Source organism: Stegodyphus dumicola, chromosome 3 (assembly GCF_044657685.1).
Source record: "Stegodyphus dumicola isolate Sdum_Otavi_A_Nest chromosome 3, ASM4465768v1".
NCBI lineage: Eukaryota > Metazoa > Arthropoda > Arachnida > Araneae > Eresidae > Stegodyphus > Stegodyphus dumicola.
The window spans coordinates 18,373,491-18,394,927 of record NC_140770.1 but is presented as its reverse complement, the minus strand read 5'-3'; the positions used below and the strand labels follow the sequence as shown (position 1 = coordinate 18,394,927).

General features: G+C 31.1%; 1 protein-coding gene across 2 annotated transcripts in view; it reads right to left on the bottom strand.

The window, feature by feature from the left end:
* Positions 1–2,340: 2,340 nt before the first annotated feature.
* Positions 2,341–21,437, bottom strand: part of LOC118195531 (CCR4-NOT transcription complex subunit 3-like) — a 72,651-nt gene continuing 53,554 nt past the window's right edge. The window contains exons 14-16 of one of the 2 annotated variants that reach the window (XM_085812615.1): positions 15,584–15,713; positions 10,945–11,070; positions 2,341–4,929 (exon numbers count right to left, since the gene is read on the bottom strand). In XM_085812615.1, coding sequence (XP_085668741.1) covers positions 4,831–4,929; positions 10,945–11,070; positions 15,584–15,713 — 355 coding nt within the window. In that variant the 3' untranslated portion in view covers positions 2,341–4,830. Of the gene's footprint in view, positions 4,930–10,944; positions 11,071–15,583; positions 15,717–21,437 lie in introns of both variants that reach the window. The other variant, XM_085812613.1, reaches the window with a different exon arrangement.

The following is a 21,437-nucleotide window of genomic DNA, read 5'->3' as shown; positions in this document are numbered from 1 at the left end:
CGCCGAAGTCCCGACGAGTCCGGATTAAAGACTTTTGACTGTATTTCAAGTTTTCATTAGCTCTCAGAATTTACCCTACCTGATTAAATTAAACATGAGAACAACATCTCTTCTTAATTGATGCAACCAGTGACAAAAAGTAATATAAAAAAGGTAGCTGAGATCTTGTTTTCATCCAAAATATTGCATCTGATATGCTTGGTACATATCTTGTGTACTATTGCAGAGAAAGTTTGTGAATTGTTCCCAGACATTGCTAATTTTATGTCAAATTTTTTTAATTTCCTGTAGATACAATGCTCTTGCAAATCCAATTCTAACGAAGATACATTCATGTGCAGCAGAGATTGTCAACAATTTTGATGAAGAGAATATTGCTTCATTAAAAATGCTCAGGAGTTACCCGGCCATTCATAAAATCTGATTTTAATTAATGATATTCATTGCTATCGTTTTTGATGTTTTGTTTTTTAACTTCATCCAACATATGGTTTTACATTTTAAAAATTTTCTACTATTTTTCGTATATTTCTGAATAAGAGAGTTCCGAGAGAGTGTTTTTTTGGTCAAAATTTCAAAACCTATTTCTAAGCCAAAATAAAAAGTTCCTGTAATGTTCAAACATGTCACCTTGAGGGTGAAAATGTTGCCACGCAAGTAAAATGAGTACAATATTTCCCAATGAAATCGCTGTAGTCTGAAGCTAGGGCATGTTTTCCATTCTTTGTGTTTGTATACGCTCTGTGTTATTTGTTCTAGAAACCAGCAATATAAACAATTTTGAAAATAAAACAACTCATTTCATTAATTTTTTTTTTTTTTTTTTTTCCAGTAGCTTCCCCATAATGTAGTTTATGAAAAAATTTCTAAAAATCCTCTACTTCTACACCGAAATATACAGTATTTAGCTGTTGGCTTTGCCTCTATATAGAAGATTGATCTGTTTATTCATCTCCTTTGAAATCAAGGTATTCTGTAACTTCATTACCAGCATAAGGTTAGAACTTTGCTTATTCTCTCATAGACTACTTTGACTAATTTTAGGCATGTTTTTCCCCCTAATTTATCATTTAGATTCTCTTAAATTCACACATTCCATTTCATACTGCTTTACATAAGATATTCTCTTTAAAAAATCTTTCTCAGAATATATATTTACAAATTTAAAAGTTCTTTTAATACGGAATAGGTCTAAATCTCTCAGCATTATGAATTTTTTCTAACCATGATATTTATTGACACTTGTTATGTTACTGTATTTCTTTGCATATTTTCTGTGCTAGCTTTTTAGCACCAAATTCCGAAAACTTAAATATCTGTATAATTTCCCTCTTTCCTCAATGCATTCAAAGAACAAGCTCCCCAAATTCCAAAGTGGATTCATCCAGGTAATGTTTGTTTTCATGTTATAATAAAGACAAACCCTCACAATATAAGAACCAACCCATCACAGCAAAGCAATCACGAACTGGCATTTGGTCTACGATTTCGCCGAGTCGGCTGCACATTTACCTTCTCTAATAATTTATGGATGCTTGATGCCTAAGGAATAGCAAAAGCAACAAGAAAGGTGAGATTCAAATTGCAGGGAAATAGAAATGTAGATACCTTAATAGATACTTAATATTACCATGTATTCTGATTGGAATGAAGATTTCTATTAAAGAAATATGATTGTTGCCTATAATTTACCCATGACTGCTTTACATTTGTTATATTCTTATTAATCTATCTAATAAATAGTGTCTGAATATTTTTTTAATGGCGGAGACTAGCCATTTTTAGGCTTTCACCGCTACGAAAGCCAGGTTTATTTGGTTTATTTAATTATGGCAAAGCACACTAGGGCTATGTGCCTCAGGGTAGAGATGCCTTCGTGGAGGACTTTCTAAGGTAAACTTGCTCATATACATGTTACAAATGGGGAAAACCACGAAAATGTCCATGCAGCCAGCCCATTCACAGGATTCGAACCTCGGACCGAACTACCAGTGTTCAGCGACTTTACCGCTCAGCCGCTGGTGGGCCCCCTACAAAGGCCAGAAGTGGTGGTCATTTATTATGAAGGCTTCTAACAGGTGGCCACCATTACCTCCTACGAGAGAACATGCCATTTACACCCGTGCCTTCTGCGGGATTTCGAACGCGGACCCTTTGGTATAGCAGTCACCTCCCCTAACCACTATACTGTCTGGGCGGCACTGTCTAAATATAACACTTTATACGTGAATCTAGAGGGCTTGGTTGCTTATAGGACTCGGTAGCATTTTTTCACATTAAGTTGTAGCTGTAAAATTTATAATAACTACACACGAAATTATTTACATGAAAGAAACAAAATTCTGCATAGAGTTTTATTTATTTGATAGAACTTATAAAGCCTTAGTTCTTATCGTCATCATCAATATTTACAATTTGCCAAGTAGGTAAAACCTGAGATTTTACACAGTACCTATTGGAGTCAAGGACTTGGCAAAAACAAAATGAATTTTGCTGTACAAAAATAAGAACAGTGTGCGACTGTACAAGTTGGACTAAAACAATACAATGTTTTGCTCTATACTGAAACATGAAATCAATGATTTGACTTTCTTACAATAAATCACATTTCTTCACAATGATTATGAGGTACAATAAAATTATAGTTAATGAATAATTAATAAAAATCATGTCTAAATTCATAATCAGAAGAATACAACAGTATCATAAAATAAATCACACAAACTGGGAAAAAGATAATAATTCAAGTTTAGTTTTCCTATTTCAAAACTAACTTTCATTCAATTTGAAGTAAATTATTTCTCCTATTCTTAACAGGCATAACATAGAATTAGAAATGTTTTCAATTCCAGTCTACATAAAAGTGAACGTAAATTACTCTGATATATCAAATTTGATAAAGAATAAAATACAAAGCACAGCACATATTTAAATTATTTTGGCTAATATAAAGCTGAATCTCATATTGGGCTTTTAAGACACCAACAGTTTTATAAGGAATTAGTTTACAAATCACAAATAAATTATTCTTAAACACATCTTTTTTTTTAATTAAGAATCGTTTTCTTAGGAACAAAAATATTAAAAGTCAACACAAAACTAATACAAATAACAGGAACAAATTATTGTTTGGGAAAAATACACATTTAATATTTTGGAATTTTTAAAATCCTGAAGTTTTACTGCAACAATTTTTATGCATCATACATGGTTGTAAAAAAAAAAAAAAAAATTATATCTTATGTACATAAGAATACCCTGTTTCTTTAGAGTACAGGAAGACTGACACAATAAGGAACACTTTTTTTAGGAAAGTGGAGCAATACTCTTTAGCTTTCCATAAAAATACTTTTTTACAAAATGTTATTTTAAAACAGCATATGTCACCTTGAGAGCTTGATTTGAAAGTCAGCTAGCTTTAAAGCAATATTAATATTTCTTATAATAATAATGTACAATCAATGTGAATATTTCATTACAAAACAGAAAATATAAGTAGCGTTATTTTTTTTAATTCAAAGCTCATTTATATTCAATATACATAATTCTGGAAACTTAATATCATGATTCAATTCCATAAAATGGTTACAAATAATAATTACCTATTTCCCCCCTTTTAAGTATGATGTATGAAGTAACATGAGAATATTTATGCATCACTTTCCTGTGTTTCTTTTGACATATACTTCTTTGAAAGTTCATTTCCTTTAAACTAACAAGAGATAATTACAAAATTGCATATACTATATCAATCATTTTTTTCCTCCTCTTTATGGAAGGATTTCTCACTCAATTGAGATACATGAAACAATGTTCTATTTTATAAGCACTAAATCCAAGTACAGTGACAAGCACTATAGCATTATTTTAAGATTTTAGGTGATATATTTTCCATAAAATACTATTGCTCAATTTAATATTAACGTGTTCTTTAAAAAAGAGAGAGGATATTTTCAAGTCCTCAAATCAAATTGCAATAAATTACTCTAAGAATTATATATATATATATATATATTGTAAAGTCACGTTTTAATGCACTGTCAGCATTCTTATTTTTGAAACAATAGAAATGAAATTACAAAACTGAAATTTTTCAATTCGTTTGAATGAAAATATTATTTTCAAAAATTTAACTAAAACGTGAAATTCAACTTCATGAAAATTTTAATAAAGTATCTTGTTAAAATGAAAAAAAAAAAAAAAAAAAAAATTCTGTACTTGATCATTATTTTCCTTCATTGGGCACATTTTATGCATAGTATGTTGTTTGATTAATATCAATCTTAAAATTTCAAGATATCAAAATTTTTTTCTTAACTGAAAAATCAGTGTTTCTCAAAAAATATGCATTATTATTTTACATATCTTTTCAGACTTATGCATGATAAATATACAATTTTCCCAAATAACTATTAACAATTAAGTCACATTGATCAGTAAAAAATACTTTAACCATTAATACAATATTTACACAAATATATGCCAAAAAAAGTATTAACAAATATGAGCTGGCAGGATGAAAATGAATCTTGTATTAGTAACCATGAAACGCACCTAGCTGCCATATTTTGATTTACTGTGGAATCTTGTTTCAGGTTAAGTGCAAAACTTTTTCTTGTTTTAGCCAAACTTTAGTTGATTTTCTCGCAGGATACCAAATGTCCTTTTCGGAAACTGTCGAGCAACGACGACACAGAAAATAATCCTCTATTTACATTTTTTCAATAGGCTTTAAAAACTCTCAAATTCATAAAAGTTATGAGTTACACTTTGCTTTTTTTTATTAAGCTATAAATTTTTATTTTTATATATATTTTTTCTTTTATTAAATCAGTTCAAATCTCTATCTTCAAGATACTTGTACTCAAAAGTAAAGCCTTCTTTCTTCCTCTGTGCCCATTTTTCAAAATCAAAATAAATGTAAGTACCCTAAATAACAAAGACAGCTCATAAATAACAACACAATACATATTGGAAAGTATATTTTAAATTGGTTTCAAGAGAAAAAAATCACAATAAATCATTCTATATAATGAATTACATTATTTGAATTAAGTTCTAGTTATAAAATATATTATTTAATTGAAGTATTTATTTAGCCCATAATAAGTATACTTCAAATTGAACATTTTTAAAAATTAGAAGAAAAACCCTTGTTTTCAATAGAATAAGATTTTATAACATTTGAAACGAAGCCCCCTTCCAAGCCATAAATGTCTTTATGAACAGCTTCCAGCAATCTAAAAAATGTCACTGATTATGACCTTTCTAAATTATATTCCAAGACAGCACAGTGTTACCAGGTGTTCAAAAAGGTTTGTGCCACTGGAACAATGAGTGAAATTAAAATGGTAGGTTTCAGCAACCCTGTTGGGATGATGTTAGATGTTGACATTTCCATCAACTGCAGAGTTGTGAGGCGTGCTGGTTGTGCCAAAAGCAGTTTTGTAATAACTACAATCCTGAAGTAAACACATCAGCATCAAAGGATGTTTTATATGTCCATGCTTATTAGAATTTCAATTTGGGCAGCAGTGTTGCAGAAGCTGCTCAATATGCTCCATGTTTCAAAGGCACCAGTAGGTCAGTGCACAGATTGATAATGTTTCAGTTGATTGAATCTGGAGATACGAGTCCCCAGGACAACTTTTGAACTGGACATCATCCATATCGACAAAGCACTGCCAAAGGAGGCATCAAACATGAAAGGAACTTGCACAAGGGTTTTGAATGCTGGAGGAAACCATTCTATTGCATCTGCACAACTTTGGGAAGACATGGAAGCTTAGTAAGAGGATTTCTCACATTTTTATTGAGGAAACCAAACTCCAGCGGCTCACCGTTTGCTCTTAATTGCTGTCATGCCCAAGAAAGCCCCATTCCAGGATTAGATATTGACATGCAACAAGAAATGGGTATTACACATGAAAGAAAACATCATTGGTTGTTCCGGTTCAGTGGCATTTGCCCTCAAACAAAACATTCATTATCAGAAGATATTGTTCTGTTTTTGGTGTACCACTGCTGGCACTGTGCACTTTGAATCAGGGTTAGTAGTCACAATTTTAGTTAAAAAAATAAGCACTTTTCAAGCACATTTTAAGAAAAAAATAAGCACCTGTTTAATTACATATATACACAACTGCATGATCTTCAAAGAAAAATTAGACTTGACTTGTAATTTAAAATATGAGAAATTCAGTGTTTATTAAGAGAGAATTAGCATTACTCAACATAAAAACAATTATAATTATTTTTTAATTTTAAATAACAGTTAAATTTACTAAACTAGATTACAATGAAAGGGAGGACTTATTAAAAACTAAACTATATTACAAGATTTAATGATGAAATTTCAGTTAAAAATAGAGAAAAATAATAATAAACCACATTTATTATATCCATACAAAGTACTTTACCGCATACAAAACGAAACAAGAAAAAAATATGCTTATTAATGAATAATATTTTTCATTTTTCTTGTCACCTTTCATTAAAGTCTGAATACAGTTCTCTAAATAGTTTGTTTTTCACAAATACTTTTTAACATTTCATTAGATTTATTTAAAAGAATAAAAGTCTTTTGTGATCTCAGCCTTTTTAGCAAATTCATTCGTTTTATTTTCAAGAACTTCGTTTTATTTTCAATTCTTCGTTTTATTCGTTTTATTTTCAAGAACTTCAAATCAAATTGTAATAAATTACTCTAAGAATTAAATATATATATATAAATATAATCTTTCTAAGAGAATAATTTCTAATTTTCTAATAAATAATCTTTCTAAGAGAGTTTTCTTTCCTTTAAGAGAAATCAATTCATCTGTTGATTCTGCTTTTCTTTTTTACCTTGAATAATTTCTTTTTCTTGTTCTTCCAAATATAGTCAATAATGGGCTGAGGAAGCTGCTGCTCTTTCATAATTGATAAATCGTGTATCTCACCTGCATGTTTCACATAACCACAAACTATGCACTGGACAATGTATAAATTTTCCTGCAGATTTTCTGTTTCTATATTTTTATTGATTCTAAATCCTCGTTCAACACAAACTTGCCCATGAGAAAGAATAAAGATCATTTTAAATGTTTCCCGTAACTTGAAGTATTTTTCGTTGCTGAATATATGCAATAAAGTATTGAATCTCATTTTTTTTCACATCATAGGTTTTAAATTCTATAAGGAATGGCCGGACAACATTTTTTATGAAATCGGAATATTCCAAAAGAATGTTATCACATTCTTCTTCTGCAATGTGACCTTTCTGGGAAAAATGGATGAATATACTTTTCATTTTCTTGTGCGTTTTTGTGCCATATACTATGGATTCACAGAAACAGCATTTCAAATTAGTGAATAATTAACTGGACATTTCTCCACAGCTTTTCAAGTAGCTGAAAAATAATAGAGAAAGGTAATCTTTATCCGTGATTTCTTTTTTAGCGTGTAGTTCTTGCAAGAGCTTATCAGCTCTAAATCCTAAACTGATTTTGTTTATTTCATTAACAATACCTTTTTGAGGAAAAATCAAGGTTACATAAAGATTTCAGTGATGAACTGATTTTTAGCATATACTCTTCTTTTATAATTTTGAAATGTTGCAAAAGTTGCATTATTAATCTGTATAAACCAAAGCAAGCGGTTCATTACTTTGGTACAGCTCCAAAAATGGTTTGACCAGTTCAGCCACACAAATGAAAAAAAGGGAATTTTACAGGCATTAATTTGTCTTTAATTGCATCTCTTATTATTTCATATGATTAGCAAGTTATTTTTGCATATTTTCCATTTTCAATTAGCCTGACACAACCTTTTATATCTTCCAAAATTTGAAAAGCATGCAAATAGACCGGTACATTGTCTAGCCAACCAATGGTTACAAAATTTCAATGGCAAAGTCTTACGCACACTTGCTGTTAAAAGTCTTCTTGGTGTGCTGGAGAACCTTTGAATAGATGGTACAGTGCTCCTAATATAGAAGGTATATCCCAGCTTCTAGTGGATACTCCTTTACGGAAAGCATTGTTCAAAATATGCAAGCCTCTACTAATAAATATACTAAATATACATTTATTGCTGTATTCCTTTTTCAATTCATGTTGGAGAGTTTCATAAAACTTCCAATTTCCGGTCAGCCCATCCATACTTACTTGTAGCAGCTTTTTTATATCTAGTTTTTTAACAGCCATTTGAAAACTTTCGAAAATATTAGTAGCTGTTGCATGTCCCATGAAAACATGTCAAAAATCAAGTTACAACTTCATTTTGGTCAGACTGCCAATATCTGATATGCAGATATAATTGCTTTTTTAAAAATTTGTTTTATTCAAAGTCTTTTCAGATAACAACATAAAGTGGGGTAGCTTCTTAAATTCATCATACATGAGACTCTGAAAATAAAGTGTTAATCCAAAATGGCACAGATAAGCAAGTTTTCTCTCACTACAAGAAAAGCATCTTGCTATAACACTGTCAAGAAACATGCATGAAAAAAGTGTGCCCACATCACTGCTAGATCAGCTTTAAAGGTCTTTATAATTTATTTTCAAATTAAGAACTTATAAGCATATGCCAGGACCACTGCACACCCTGTGAACTGCTAAGAGACATGTAAAACCACCATAGTTGTGCCATACTCATCTCAAAAGCACTGCTCGGAAGCAGCCAGTCTTGGTCAACACAAAAGGAATGATCATTCTTCAAGACAATCTTAGACCTCATATGTCTACTGCAACCAAGGAGGTGATCAACACCATTTGGGAAGTTTTACTATCCTCCTTATTCCCTGGACATAATTCCATCTATCACCTGTTTGGGGGCATAGATAACCATTTGTGCAAGCAAGATTTCTGAAACCGAGATGATGTCATGAAGGCCACAGGTCAATTTTTTGCTCTAGAACATTTAAAAACACAGAATTTATAAGCTCATAACTCACTAGGAAAATATAACTGAAAGCGATTATTTTGGTGAATAAACTGCACTTGTATGAAATCATGAATTATTATTTCTCACTGAAAGCTACCGCACAAAATTTTTTGGATATCTGGTAACTAGTAGTTCTCTTCCTTCTTGAAATTCTTGTTCTAATTAAAATATTGAATAAAATGTGATGGTTGCACCACATGATATCCTTGTAGAGAATATTAAATTATATGCAATTTTTCCTGGATTTCATTTAAACCTATTTCCTCGAATTTCATTAGAGATGTATTTCTCATACAATTAATTTAGTTCTCACTTCACGAAAAAGCACATAAAAACTCAAAATATTTTCATTGAAAATTGAAAGATGTAGAAAAACATAAAACTTTTTTTTTTTTTTTTTTTAAATTTTACAACTAAAATTAGAGTTTTTACGCAAAACAAGCAATTTGGCCAGTAAGCAAGAAGGCAGATTTTCGGTGCACAAAACTAAAAGTTTTGTTTTGGTCCCACTTGCCAAAAAGACACTGAAGGTGCAGAAAAACTTAATTCACTATTCTGCTAAGTTTCAAATGCAAACACAAATACAATTGCTATGGTAAAAATAAATAAATAAATAAATAAATAAATACACTTAGCCGCACTTAAACTGTATAATTAGCAATAACTGTAAAATTATCAACTTTTAAACTGTTGACAATTTTACAGTTACTGCATGCAGATTAACTAAAGGCATAAAAATCTTAACCAGAAGACAAGAACAACATAATTCAGTCATTTTTAAAGCAAAAATGCACAATTTACCAACATATAAGAATAAAAGAAACTGAGCTCATCAAAGTAACTGAGTGAGTATATATATATTATAAATATGTGTGGTAAAATATAAAGGTTCTGCTCTGCATGAACAGGCAACCTATAATTAACTTTCCGCAATTTCAAGATCTTCCCCCTAGACCAGCACTTTCAAGAACATTCTGGCATGTTATATAACTGCTAGTATAAATATTGAGTGTGTGCCATTTTTTGTCAGACTGCTTTCTTCTACCGCTACACTACAAGTCCTTGCTACTCTTTCAAGAACATTCTGGCATGTTATATAACTGCTAGTAAAAATATCGAGTGTGCACCATTTTTTGTCAGACTGCTTTCTTACTGCTACACTACAAGTCCTTGCTCCTCTTTTCCTTCGCTTTGTTAGAACAGGTAATGACATAGAAATCTAAATTTAATCTTACTACGTTTAAATCACTATTCAATATGTAATTTGGATAATTTCATCTAAAGGAAAAATTATCTGAGGTGATAACTGAATAAAGATGTGGAATCTAAAAGTCTAAACCCTTCTTTGTTGTCATTTTTCAGCCTTCTACTCAGCTACAAAAACGCTCGGACTCTGATATAATTATATCGTCAAGCTTTGTCATTCCTGTGCCTGCCTGCCAAAATATTAAATATATATATATATATATATATACTTTTGGTGCAGCCGATTGACACCAAAAAAAAAGAGAGGTGCACAACTACATGTTATAGCAGTCTTATATGCAAAATTTCAATGCTCCGAGGCTACTCGTTTTTGAGTTATGTGAGATAACATAAATATGTACAGATGCCATGAAAAAATCCCGTCTGAATCCAATTTAAATCAATTTTATAATTCATTTGGGGAAAAAGAATCCTTTATTCTGTCCTTACATACAGATGTCACGCAATATCGTTAAATTGCATTCAATAGCAGTCAAAATTAATATTTTCATTGAAATATGATAACTGGAATTTTTTGGGATTACAGTACTTCCTTTACTTCTTACAAGGAAGTAAAAACAAAAGTACACTTTATTAGTATTAAAATAAACAAATTACAAAATTCTACAGATTTGAAAATATATGCATCACATCTTGGAACAAATGTGTAGCAATTAAATTATGAAATATTTTAGTAAATTCAATGTTATATCCCCCCTCCCAAACAGCAAGATGGAGAGAGAGAATATATATAAATCAAGGAATATGCAATACCTGCTCGTATTCATCTGTGATAGTTTTGGGTTCTTCATGCCTTTGGAACCACATCATAAACATAGTATGGAACCTCCACGACTTTGTTTTCAAAGCTCTTGCAGCCAAATACTGAGCTTTTGTACCCTGAAATTAATTTCTAATTTAACCATCTAGTAAGGTAAAACACATTTAAGATATAAAAAATAAACAAATGTTACTCTATATAATAATCCAAGCAAAATTTTATGTAGCTTGTGAAAAACAAATACAGTACAAAGTCCATAATCCAGATTCGTCGGGACTTCGGCGACTCCGGATTAAGGGTTTTTCCCGATTATAGATCATCAATTTAAATCTCGTAAGATGGCATGCAGAAATTACACAATTAAAAATATGAAATCATAATTTATGAAACAGAGAGCAATTATGACCTAAAGGGTACCAAAATTTACAAAAAAAAAAAAAAAAAAAAAAAAAAAGCAGCTTAATATTTGTTTACTTTATTAAACATTTCTTTCAATGTAAGTTGTTTAAGTTGCTTCGTTTTTTTGTGCTAAATGCGCATGCGTAAACATATAAAAAAGCAAAAATAAGCATACAAAAAAACAAAGTTTGTGGCTTTGAGGTTCGGATTATAGATCATTCCGGATAATGGATGTCCGGATTACAGACTTTGTACTGTATAATATAATACAATATAAATTTTATATAGTTTGTGAAATATTTTTCATGTTAAATTTTTCTCTCAAAATAATTACAAAAAAGTTAAAAGAATTAATAAAGGCAATAAGGAACATGCTCGTAGTGATGGAATTCGAACTGAGGATTGCTGGACCACACAGAAAACACAATCATTAATGAATTCAGTAATTGCACAAACTTACGATTCTATCAGTACCACGTCAAAGAAAGTACTAATTTTTAGAAAGTTTTGAAATGTACATGCATGAAATTTGAATCAAAGGAGAATGGGATGCTTGAGAAGGATAAGGGGGATATTCTGACGTCACCAGGAAAACTGACCTCTAGCACCATCTCACATGCACATGCCTGCAATGTTTGACGTGTAATCAGTTATTATTGTGTTGTGCACTAATGAATTAGAATAGTGTTTACAACAGAAATGCATGCTTTTGTAATTTTTAATTACTGAGTGATGAGTTCCTTTAAACAGTGTCAAGCCTCATTGGTAAAGAAATATGGCAATAAGAAGCCACTAGCAAAACAGACAATTATGAATTTGAAGAAAAAATTAGAGATGGCAGGAAGTGTTTTTAATATTCTGCAGTAGCAAACTACTTAAACTGTATTAAAGAGTGGTAATGTAGCAATAAAAAATTTTTTTATACAGACTGCCCATAACTTACATCTTTACAAATATCTTTTCAAGAAACTTATTTAGCTTACTCAGTTTTTCAGAAAGTGACAAAACTGAAGGCTTACTGTGTAGTTGTTAGGGTATTTTGAAGCAGGAGACATGAAAAATGTTCAGTGCTCTCACCAGGACTCAAACCCTAGACCTCCTGAATACGCATTGAGTATGTATACCACTAAAGCATGCAGAAAGGAGGGAAAAAATACCTTATATACTCCCCTTTTTAAAGGATGGCTGGGAATCAGGGGACCCAATCGGCAAACCCCGGTGATGACAAATTATCAACCACCACCTTTTAGTTCAGGTGCCATTATAGAGTTATTTAGAACTTTTCGACATTAGGAAACTGAAGAAATCAGCAGTGACCTTATGCGGGTTTCGAAATCCATACCTCCCAAATACCCGTCAAGCTTGCTTCCAGTTATACCACGAAGGCATGCAGACACCTTATAACTGTATTAACCATAACCTAACAATTAAAGCCATTAGAGGCATAGAATATAATGGCATACTGCAAATGGTTCGTGAATGCGACAAAGGTGTTAAACTGCTAGATAAAGAATGTTACTCAGATTAAGCCTCATTTAATTCAAGTGGTTTCATGAAATTCCAGAACACGCATATGAGCAACAGCTCTACCAAACGAGATGGCTCCTGACCTAAGCTGTACTGTAGGACAACGAACAGGATAATACCATCCCGCGGAAGGAAGAAACCACAGCCAAGGGCAGACTGGCAGATCAGATGTGCTAAACTGAATGATAGTCATAAGAAAAAGGAAATTTTTGTTATCAAGACCATTGTGCCTTGTGCACTAGGTGCTTCGTACGATTAAAAAAGAAAAACTATTTGAAATGAAAACTATGTCTTGAAGGGAAAATGTTAAAAGCATTGATATGAAAGTTAGGTACGGTTAATGAAATTCTGGACTTTGAGATTTTAAATTTAAAGAACTAGCATATACACTACAACCAAAGAGCACATGACTTGTGAATCAACATAATTTGACAAAATTTTTATAAAAGAACTAAAAGTAAAGAGAAGCTATTTTTACATCTCTAGGAAAGTTACAGAACTCTGATGTTAAAAATTAGAACAATTTTAAAAAACATTGTAGAGAACAATGCTTTTGTTAAACAAAATTAGAATTGAACAGTTTAAAAATCCTATCAAATAAAAAAATGAACACTTAACATTAAAAAGAAGAATATATTCTACATCTGGCTATGGGAAACAGTAAATATTGAACAGCTGCAGTGTGAAATTATTTTGTCTAGTTGGCTGAGGCTTGTTTTGTATTTTATTAAATTATTGAACCACTATGGCCAAAATTGTTCGGATGGAGCTTTTAGAAGATCTTGCGCATAATGAGTACAAATTGAAAATGATATGATCGGGATCGGCAATATTTCCACACTCACAAAGATTATCTGAGCTTAATCCAAAGTGATGAAGGTAGTTCTTGAAAGGGCCATGTCCTGTGGCAAACCAGTTCACTGAGGAAGAGATTGAATATAATTTTGATGAGATTTTAGGAACAAATTTATATGTTCTTTGACCAGTTGTACCAGAAATCCATTCTTGTTGCCACTTTGTCAAAAGAAGTTTCCATGCAAATTTTTTAATATACGAAGAAGGAAGAGGATAAATATAAACAGGACATTCTACTGTTTGATGTGCCGCTTTGGCTTGTTGATCCGCTAGTTCATTACCTAACATACCATGATGTGCTTTGACCCAGACAAGGTTCAGACGTTGGGAAGCAGGAAGGCGTGGAAAAAGTTGTTGATATCTTGAAGTAGCAAATTTTTATTGAAAAAAATCTATTATTCCTTGCAAACTTGACGCAGAATCTGAATAAATATTTATAGTAAGTTTTTTTAATTGAATTTAGCGATAGAGCCAGTCGAACTGCTTTGTGTATTGCAATCAACTCAGCTTGGTAAACTGCACCCTCAAGAGATTCATAAAATGTTGCTCCCTTTCAAAAACCTGGAGTTGGTGATTAATCACCAGGTGTTGCATAATCGGTCCAATATTCTGTCACAAAATATTGATTGGATTAGATTGTTTGGGTTACATTCATCATGAAATCACAGTGATTAGTGACGGTGGCTTGCAGGCACTTTTGCAAACATGAAGTGCTGCATTTGTCTAGAATAGGATAACACTGATATGCACTTCTAACATCTCTACTACTGCCATGCTTCTCATGCTGCAAGGTATGTCGTCATATATATATATAGTCAAAATGTAATGAATAATCTTTGAAAGTGGCATTTTCTTGGGTCTAATATTGAAAAAATTTCCCCATGTGTATGCGCATTATATAGTAGAAGAAACTTTATAAAATTCAATGCATAAATTCATATTTTTTTCAGAAGAATAGTGAGGAAATAGTAATACTAATAATAAAACTCAAAAGCAACAGCGCAAAGCAAACAAAAAAACACTGCAGAGTACAAAACAGAATCAAACTGAAATGCTAAATTTCTCATAGTATCTTTTTCAGAAGGTTAGTGCTCGGAGAAGTACAGCAAATAAAAATGTTTCTGCACCTTTTAGTTCCACATTTTATATAAGTTTAGTAACTTTCAATTTTTTGGTAAGAAATCTGAAAAATAATGCACATACACAAGTGCAATTTATTTCTTGATTTCGTGTAAACATGTATATATTTATTCACATACATATATATATATTGATATAAGGTCCTTTGGAGTTTCACAAAATTTTAACAAAATCAGCGAGTTCAAGCCCATATATTCTAATTTATTGCACAGAAAATTAGGACATCAAAAAAAGTTCAAATTCTACATTGGAAAAATCTCAAAGCCATTTTTAAATAAAACTTACCTATATTCAGAAATATATAAAACTAACATTCTTAAAATTATAATAGCAAATGAAATACGAAACAAAAGTTTTCTCTTGAAGGTAATGCAGGAATACTAATATAATATTGAAAGCAAACCTTCAGAATTACAAAAGATAGATGAAAAATAAACAGCTTTTTTAAAACTATGATTTAATAAATATTATACAAAAAATTTTTAATATGGTTTTGATTAAAAAACAAAGAACACGAACCTTCATAGAAACACGGAATATAAATTACGAAAAAACTTGATGTACAGAGTATGTGTAAAATATTGATAAAAATTAAAACAACCAATAAGTTAAAAAAAATACATACATCCGGTCTTATAAACACCAGATTTTTAATACAGTTAAAATTTATGGCAGTATACTTATTAACAAGAATATATTTCTAGAACTTACTTGGAGAAAATAAAAGATGAAAAATAATGTTTCTGCTGAAAGACGTTGGAAGAACTCCATTGAATTACTGTTAGAAAGAGTAGTTGGATAATAATCTGGTGCAGTAGCAGGGCCTCCAGGAAGCTGGGGTCTTCTGAAAAAAATTTTAATATTAATTGTCTAGATGAAAGGCACATTCATGTAGCATTAGTAATTATAGTAAATTAGTAAATACTGCAGCAAAATAATATGAAATTATAAAACACAATTCTTTCGTCAGAAAAGAAGAAATTAACCAGTTTTCTGTTGCTAATCACTGTTTTGTAAACCATTTCTTTAAATTTTTGCTTGAAATAAAATTATACGGAAAAACTTCAGTTGGTGAGCTGGATTTTCTTGAAGCTTGTAATATTCAGAAAAATACAGATGCTGTTCACACATTTTTAACATAATTTTGTTTTGCTGGTTAAAAAAAAATCTTCTGCATGGATTTTTTTTTTTTTTTTTTTTTTTTTTTAAATTGAAACTATACTTTTGAAAGTATAAATTATAGTCTGCTACTTGACAGTTTTGTTTTCATGCAAAGTATCACTTTTAAAGAAGCAATGGATGGAAGGCTATGTTTGTGTTCTTTCTGAAGAAAATGATTCGTATCTAGTTTAAGAAACGTTGTGAGAGCCATGGTCTTTTGACATCTAAAGCTACGATAGGTAATGCTGTCAACAATAAATGAAAAATCATGAGAATTCAGCTTCAAGTAGAAAAATTGTTACAAATATGTACCCAAGGAACAAACCGACTGTTTTGATTTCTTCAGTAAGATATTTAATATTAAAAGAAAATCTGCCAAGTCAAACAACAGTTGCAAAATCATTAAAATGCTCAATATCCACTGCAAACAAAGTGATTAATGCTGATTTTAAATCTTAAAAAGGAGAAAAACATAATGTGCATCAACTTTCTCCACAACATAATGTAGAATGCACTGCAGAATTCTTTACGAGAAACCCATTTATCCAGAAAAAATAGAAAACTGTGGTCACAATCAGTGGCGGAAAAGGCTGCAGAGATTTTGGCCTATCAAGAAACTCGAACAATGGAGTCGACGCACATGACTCGGCAAGAGAGCCCTGTTCATGAGGGAACATGCGTAGAATTAATACTTTCACTCAAAAGTATTCCTTCCAATGATATATAAAATGCACAGATATGCAAATGGCAAAATCTATTCTGGGTAAAATATCAACTTTATATACTAAGCCAGTAACAAAATATTTGCAGACTAAAAGACTCCATTACATCCTAGAATGTAATATGGAATGGAGCATGGAATATGGCTCGAATTAAAAAATATTTAAATGGCTAATTATGAATCAACTGCTGTTTTGTAATTATTTAGTCACTGTTATTTATTGTTTGTAGTTTATTTGTACATATATGTGTGTATGTGTGTATGAATAAAGTGTTACTTTCCTGCAAAGGTATATTTATATTTTATAAAATTAATTTTTATGGTGATGATTATGACAATGATAACTTATAAGTATAATGACATTCCGTATCGAGCCTTAGAGCCAACATATTTTTTCCTGCCAGAGCTGATTTTTATTACCAATCCACCACTGGTCACAATAGATGGATCATGTGGATCATGGGTGTACTTTTAAATGACTGCAATAAAAGAGATATATTTATTATCATCAAAGAGAAGGAAACATGGTTCAAGGAATCTAAAAGTTTATCTAAGGGATTTATGATTGTCGCTGGTTTTTCATATAATGGCAAATTATAAATAGAGTGGAGAAAAATGTTAAGATCAACTCCACATATTATCAAAAACATATTTTATACCCAAATTTTAAATATGCAATTCTGCCTCTTTACTCATAGTACCATCGATAAGTAGAACTGCATCAAGACAAAGCAAACAGCGAGACATCAAAATCCACAATTGATTTTCTGGAAAACTGGAACAAGAAATGGGTATTAAGGCTATACCTTCACTCATATTCCTACTAAATCTCCTGATCTATCACCAATGTAATTTTGCACTTTTGGACTTTTAAAAAACAAGTTGTCAAAATGTCGACCAAATGCTCTTAGACTTTGAAAAGCTGTTCGAGAGCAATGGGATAAAATACTTCTTCCAATACTACAAAAAAAACTGTATTCTCTTGGAAATTATGGTGTGTGAAGATAGTGAAGAATAAGGGTTATCAAACAGAACATTTAAAACATAGAAATTTTAGATAAAGCATTTCTGTAATTACAATGAAAAATCCAAAATATGCAAACAGCCTCTGTATACCTAATTAACAATTTTAATTCTAATCCTCTCTTTTCATAAAAGTTAGAGATACTTTATAAGCATAATTCAAAATAGTGTGAATTTGATTCCAGATAAGCTATATCATTACATTAAAGTATAATTAAATTATTATTGTTATTAAAGTTGTCAATTATTGTTTTAAAATGGAATCTAATGGCAAATATAAAATGAATCTTAAATTTTATATATTTAACCAAAAAATCCTTCATGTTCAGGGATATCAATGACTATATCCATGGAAACAAATGCAAATATCAATGTTCCTCAAACTTCACTTTCCTGCAGAACACCATTGCAACTCATTAAATAATTGCTTGATAAAATGTTGCAAGTTCAACTTGAGCTATATCTAACATGATAATTCAAATTATCAGTACATACATACTTCTTTAAACAGCTAATGTAATTTCCAGGATGAACACATAACTTAAACTTACCCTATAATATCTCTAAAATAACTAGCTAATCAAAAATTTTTAAAATGCTTGTTTCTGAAAAGGCGCAGAATCAAGTATGAAACATTACTTAAAATTTATTCTTTAATGTTTAAAATTATTGAAAATATTATCTACATATTTTTTACTATGTCAGAAATAGTTTTGCAATGAATAGTTTCAAAAAAAAATTTTTTTTTTAAATGAAAAGAATCTGGCTTTCATACTTCACTTTAAATATCAGAAATAAGACGTCTGCCGATTCATCTCTTTCTGAGTTACTAAGTCAGAGTTTCAAAATAACTAATTTTTATCGCTTTGCTTTTTTAAGCATATATTAAAAAATCAGACTGTCTGCTTCGTAACAATATGTTAAAATAATTTCTTTCATTTTCATATTTCAGTTATGTCATTACAAGGAAAAGCAACTTAATTTATACAGTTCTGATGTATCAAAATAACATACACTTTAGAGAAGTAAGATTTTTTAAACCTATTTAATGTTACATAAATACAAAATTAGATCTTGTATATGAAAAGAAGGCAATTATTAAGTTTTTAGATAAAAATAAGAATACAGAAACATATAGAGTTTGGATACACAAAGCCATCAAACTCAGAAGACTTGCAAACAGAAATTTTTTAATACCTTACAAAGCACACAAGATGTGACAAAATGAGATAAAAGACTGAACAATGGAGAAAGAAATTTTGGAAAAACAGATAAAATAAAGTAAAATATGAAAGCTTTCAGATTTTATATTATGCCCAAATGGGTGTTCTTTCATTTACAGACACATTATGTTTCGAGAGCATTTGGGCTAAAAATATTTAAAAACAGCATATCTTTAGAGTTTCTGATGATAGTCTCGCACACTGAAGACGACAAAAAAGGAAAAAAAAAAAGAAAAAAAAAAAAAAAACTTTTAACATTAGTCTCCTGTTTGAAAATATAAATCCATATATTTCTGATTATTTCTTGATCCCGTTAATAGTGATGTGCAACTATTGCTCCACGTATCTCAAATCTGCACCATAACAGCTTATTTGGAGGTTATCAGCACATAATGATCCAGAAATAAAAGGTTCTCTTAAGTCACAACCTACACAATGTAATACTTAAAAATACAGCATTGAAGCACATCCACTTCTTGTTTGACCACATCTAACAAAACACAGCCAATCCTCACTTAAAAAATCTTAATGAAAATCAGCAGGATATGAAAACATTGGTGTGACGATTACACAAAATTCTGTATCTTATGTCTCACCATAAGATTTCTCCGTGTCAAAAAACATAGAAATGAGAAAAGCTTCACAGATGGAAGTCCTCGAATATTATCAATAGTTGTTCTACTTTTACATAAATCACTCTGATATGGTGAGATTATGCTATTCTTTTCTTTGACATAAACTAGATGGTAGTTTATCATTTTTTCAACAACTTGCAAATGCAACTTGTAAGTGCAATGGAGTGATACCTGCAGGGATTTCTGGGGCTTAACTATGGGAATAACAACAGCACTCTTCCATACATGTGGAAAAGTATGCTCCTTCTACACTCAGTTGTGAAGAGCGAGAAGGGCAGTCAATGACTTAAGGCTTCAGCATTTCATAACTGACACAATCCAGACTTAGATGTTATGTTTCTATGGCAAAGCTCTCTTTAGTTCAAGCATTATAAAACTGCCATTGTACAGCTTTAAGTTAGAGGCACTAGGAAATTTCTCTCAGCACAGCTAGACAAAAGAAATACTCGCCAGAGATTGCTGCCACAAGAAATGGCAACAAAGGTCTCATCAGTAGTGTTCACAGTTTTTTCTGTATGCTTAATCACTCAGCCGTCTTTTTCCAAAACAGAAAGTTGAGTGGTCATAATACATTTCACTTCCTTTTTTACTCCTTTACTTAATGTAAATTTTAATGGTAGCATATCATATAGGATATCCAAAAAATCCACTGGCTTTTTTTTTTTTTTTTTTTAAAGCATTTGCTTTGGCTTTTTGAAGGCATATGGTTTAACGAAGTGAAGTAGTTACAAAAGATTTCCCAACATTTTTCTCTGCTTTGGCAGGCTTTCTTAGCATTTCTGATTCCACCACAATTTTAAATAGTTTGTTTAATCTAGTATATGTGTTTGGAACAGAGTTTTCAGCTTCCAAAAGACTTATCAGTAATGGCTTGTCTACTTCATTGTATAGGTGCACAGTTCACTATTTTTTCTAGCACAAACTCAGGCAAAGTTCCAGATGGCTTACTCAAATGCAAATCCCACAAGTCTTAATATTAGGTACATATTTTCTTCTGCTACAGACAAAAAAAAAAAAAAAAAAAAAAAAAAAATGAGGAAATGATCAAAATACCAAGGACCATTCTCAACACTAAAAATGAAAAGAGGGAAGAAGGATGGTGAATTAATGGCAAGATTAATAAGTGTATGAAACGTCCTCGTTGGCTGGTTGATGTAGATTTTCTCTTAACTAATATGGAGAGAGAGATTATGATCACATGATGTAACTCATATGCTATTATGATCATATCCATGTGAGTTGGTATTATTACTTTACCATAGATAATCATGGACATTAAAATCATCTTCAAGCAAAAGATCAGCAACATTTAGATGATCCCGTAGAGAACAAGCAGTTACTCTACGAGATCATCTAAATGTTGCTGATCAATATGTTCATTTGGTGGCAGGGTAAACAGAACATACTGCCATTGTTTCCGCATTAACCTGTACAACAACAGTTTGAACTGAAGTTAGCAATGGGATTATAGTTATATGATAATCAAGTCAAGCAAAAAAAGCTATACCTAAACCGAGTAAAGAGAACTATCAGTAACAGCATCTTCTTTTCTCAATAGTGAATACTCTCTAAGCTTGACAGCCAATTCTCTTTAAGCATACTGAATGGTCAGCAGTGATCAACTATTTGATGCTATCAAGAACATGATGGAAGCTATGACAATTCCAGGATCTGGAGAATAACAATGAAGAAATTTTATTTTTCACTTGGTGCAGTCTCAGTGAGTTACTGCTTGGTGCTACTCTGAATTCTAAAATATTTGCTATACCTAAATTCTGACACCCAGTGCAGCTCTCATGCTG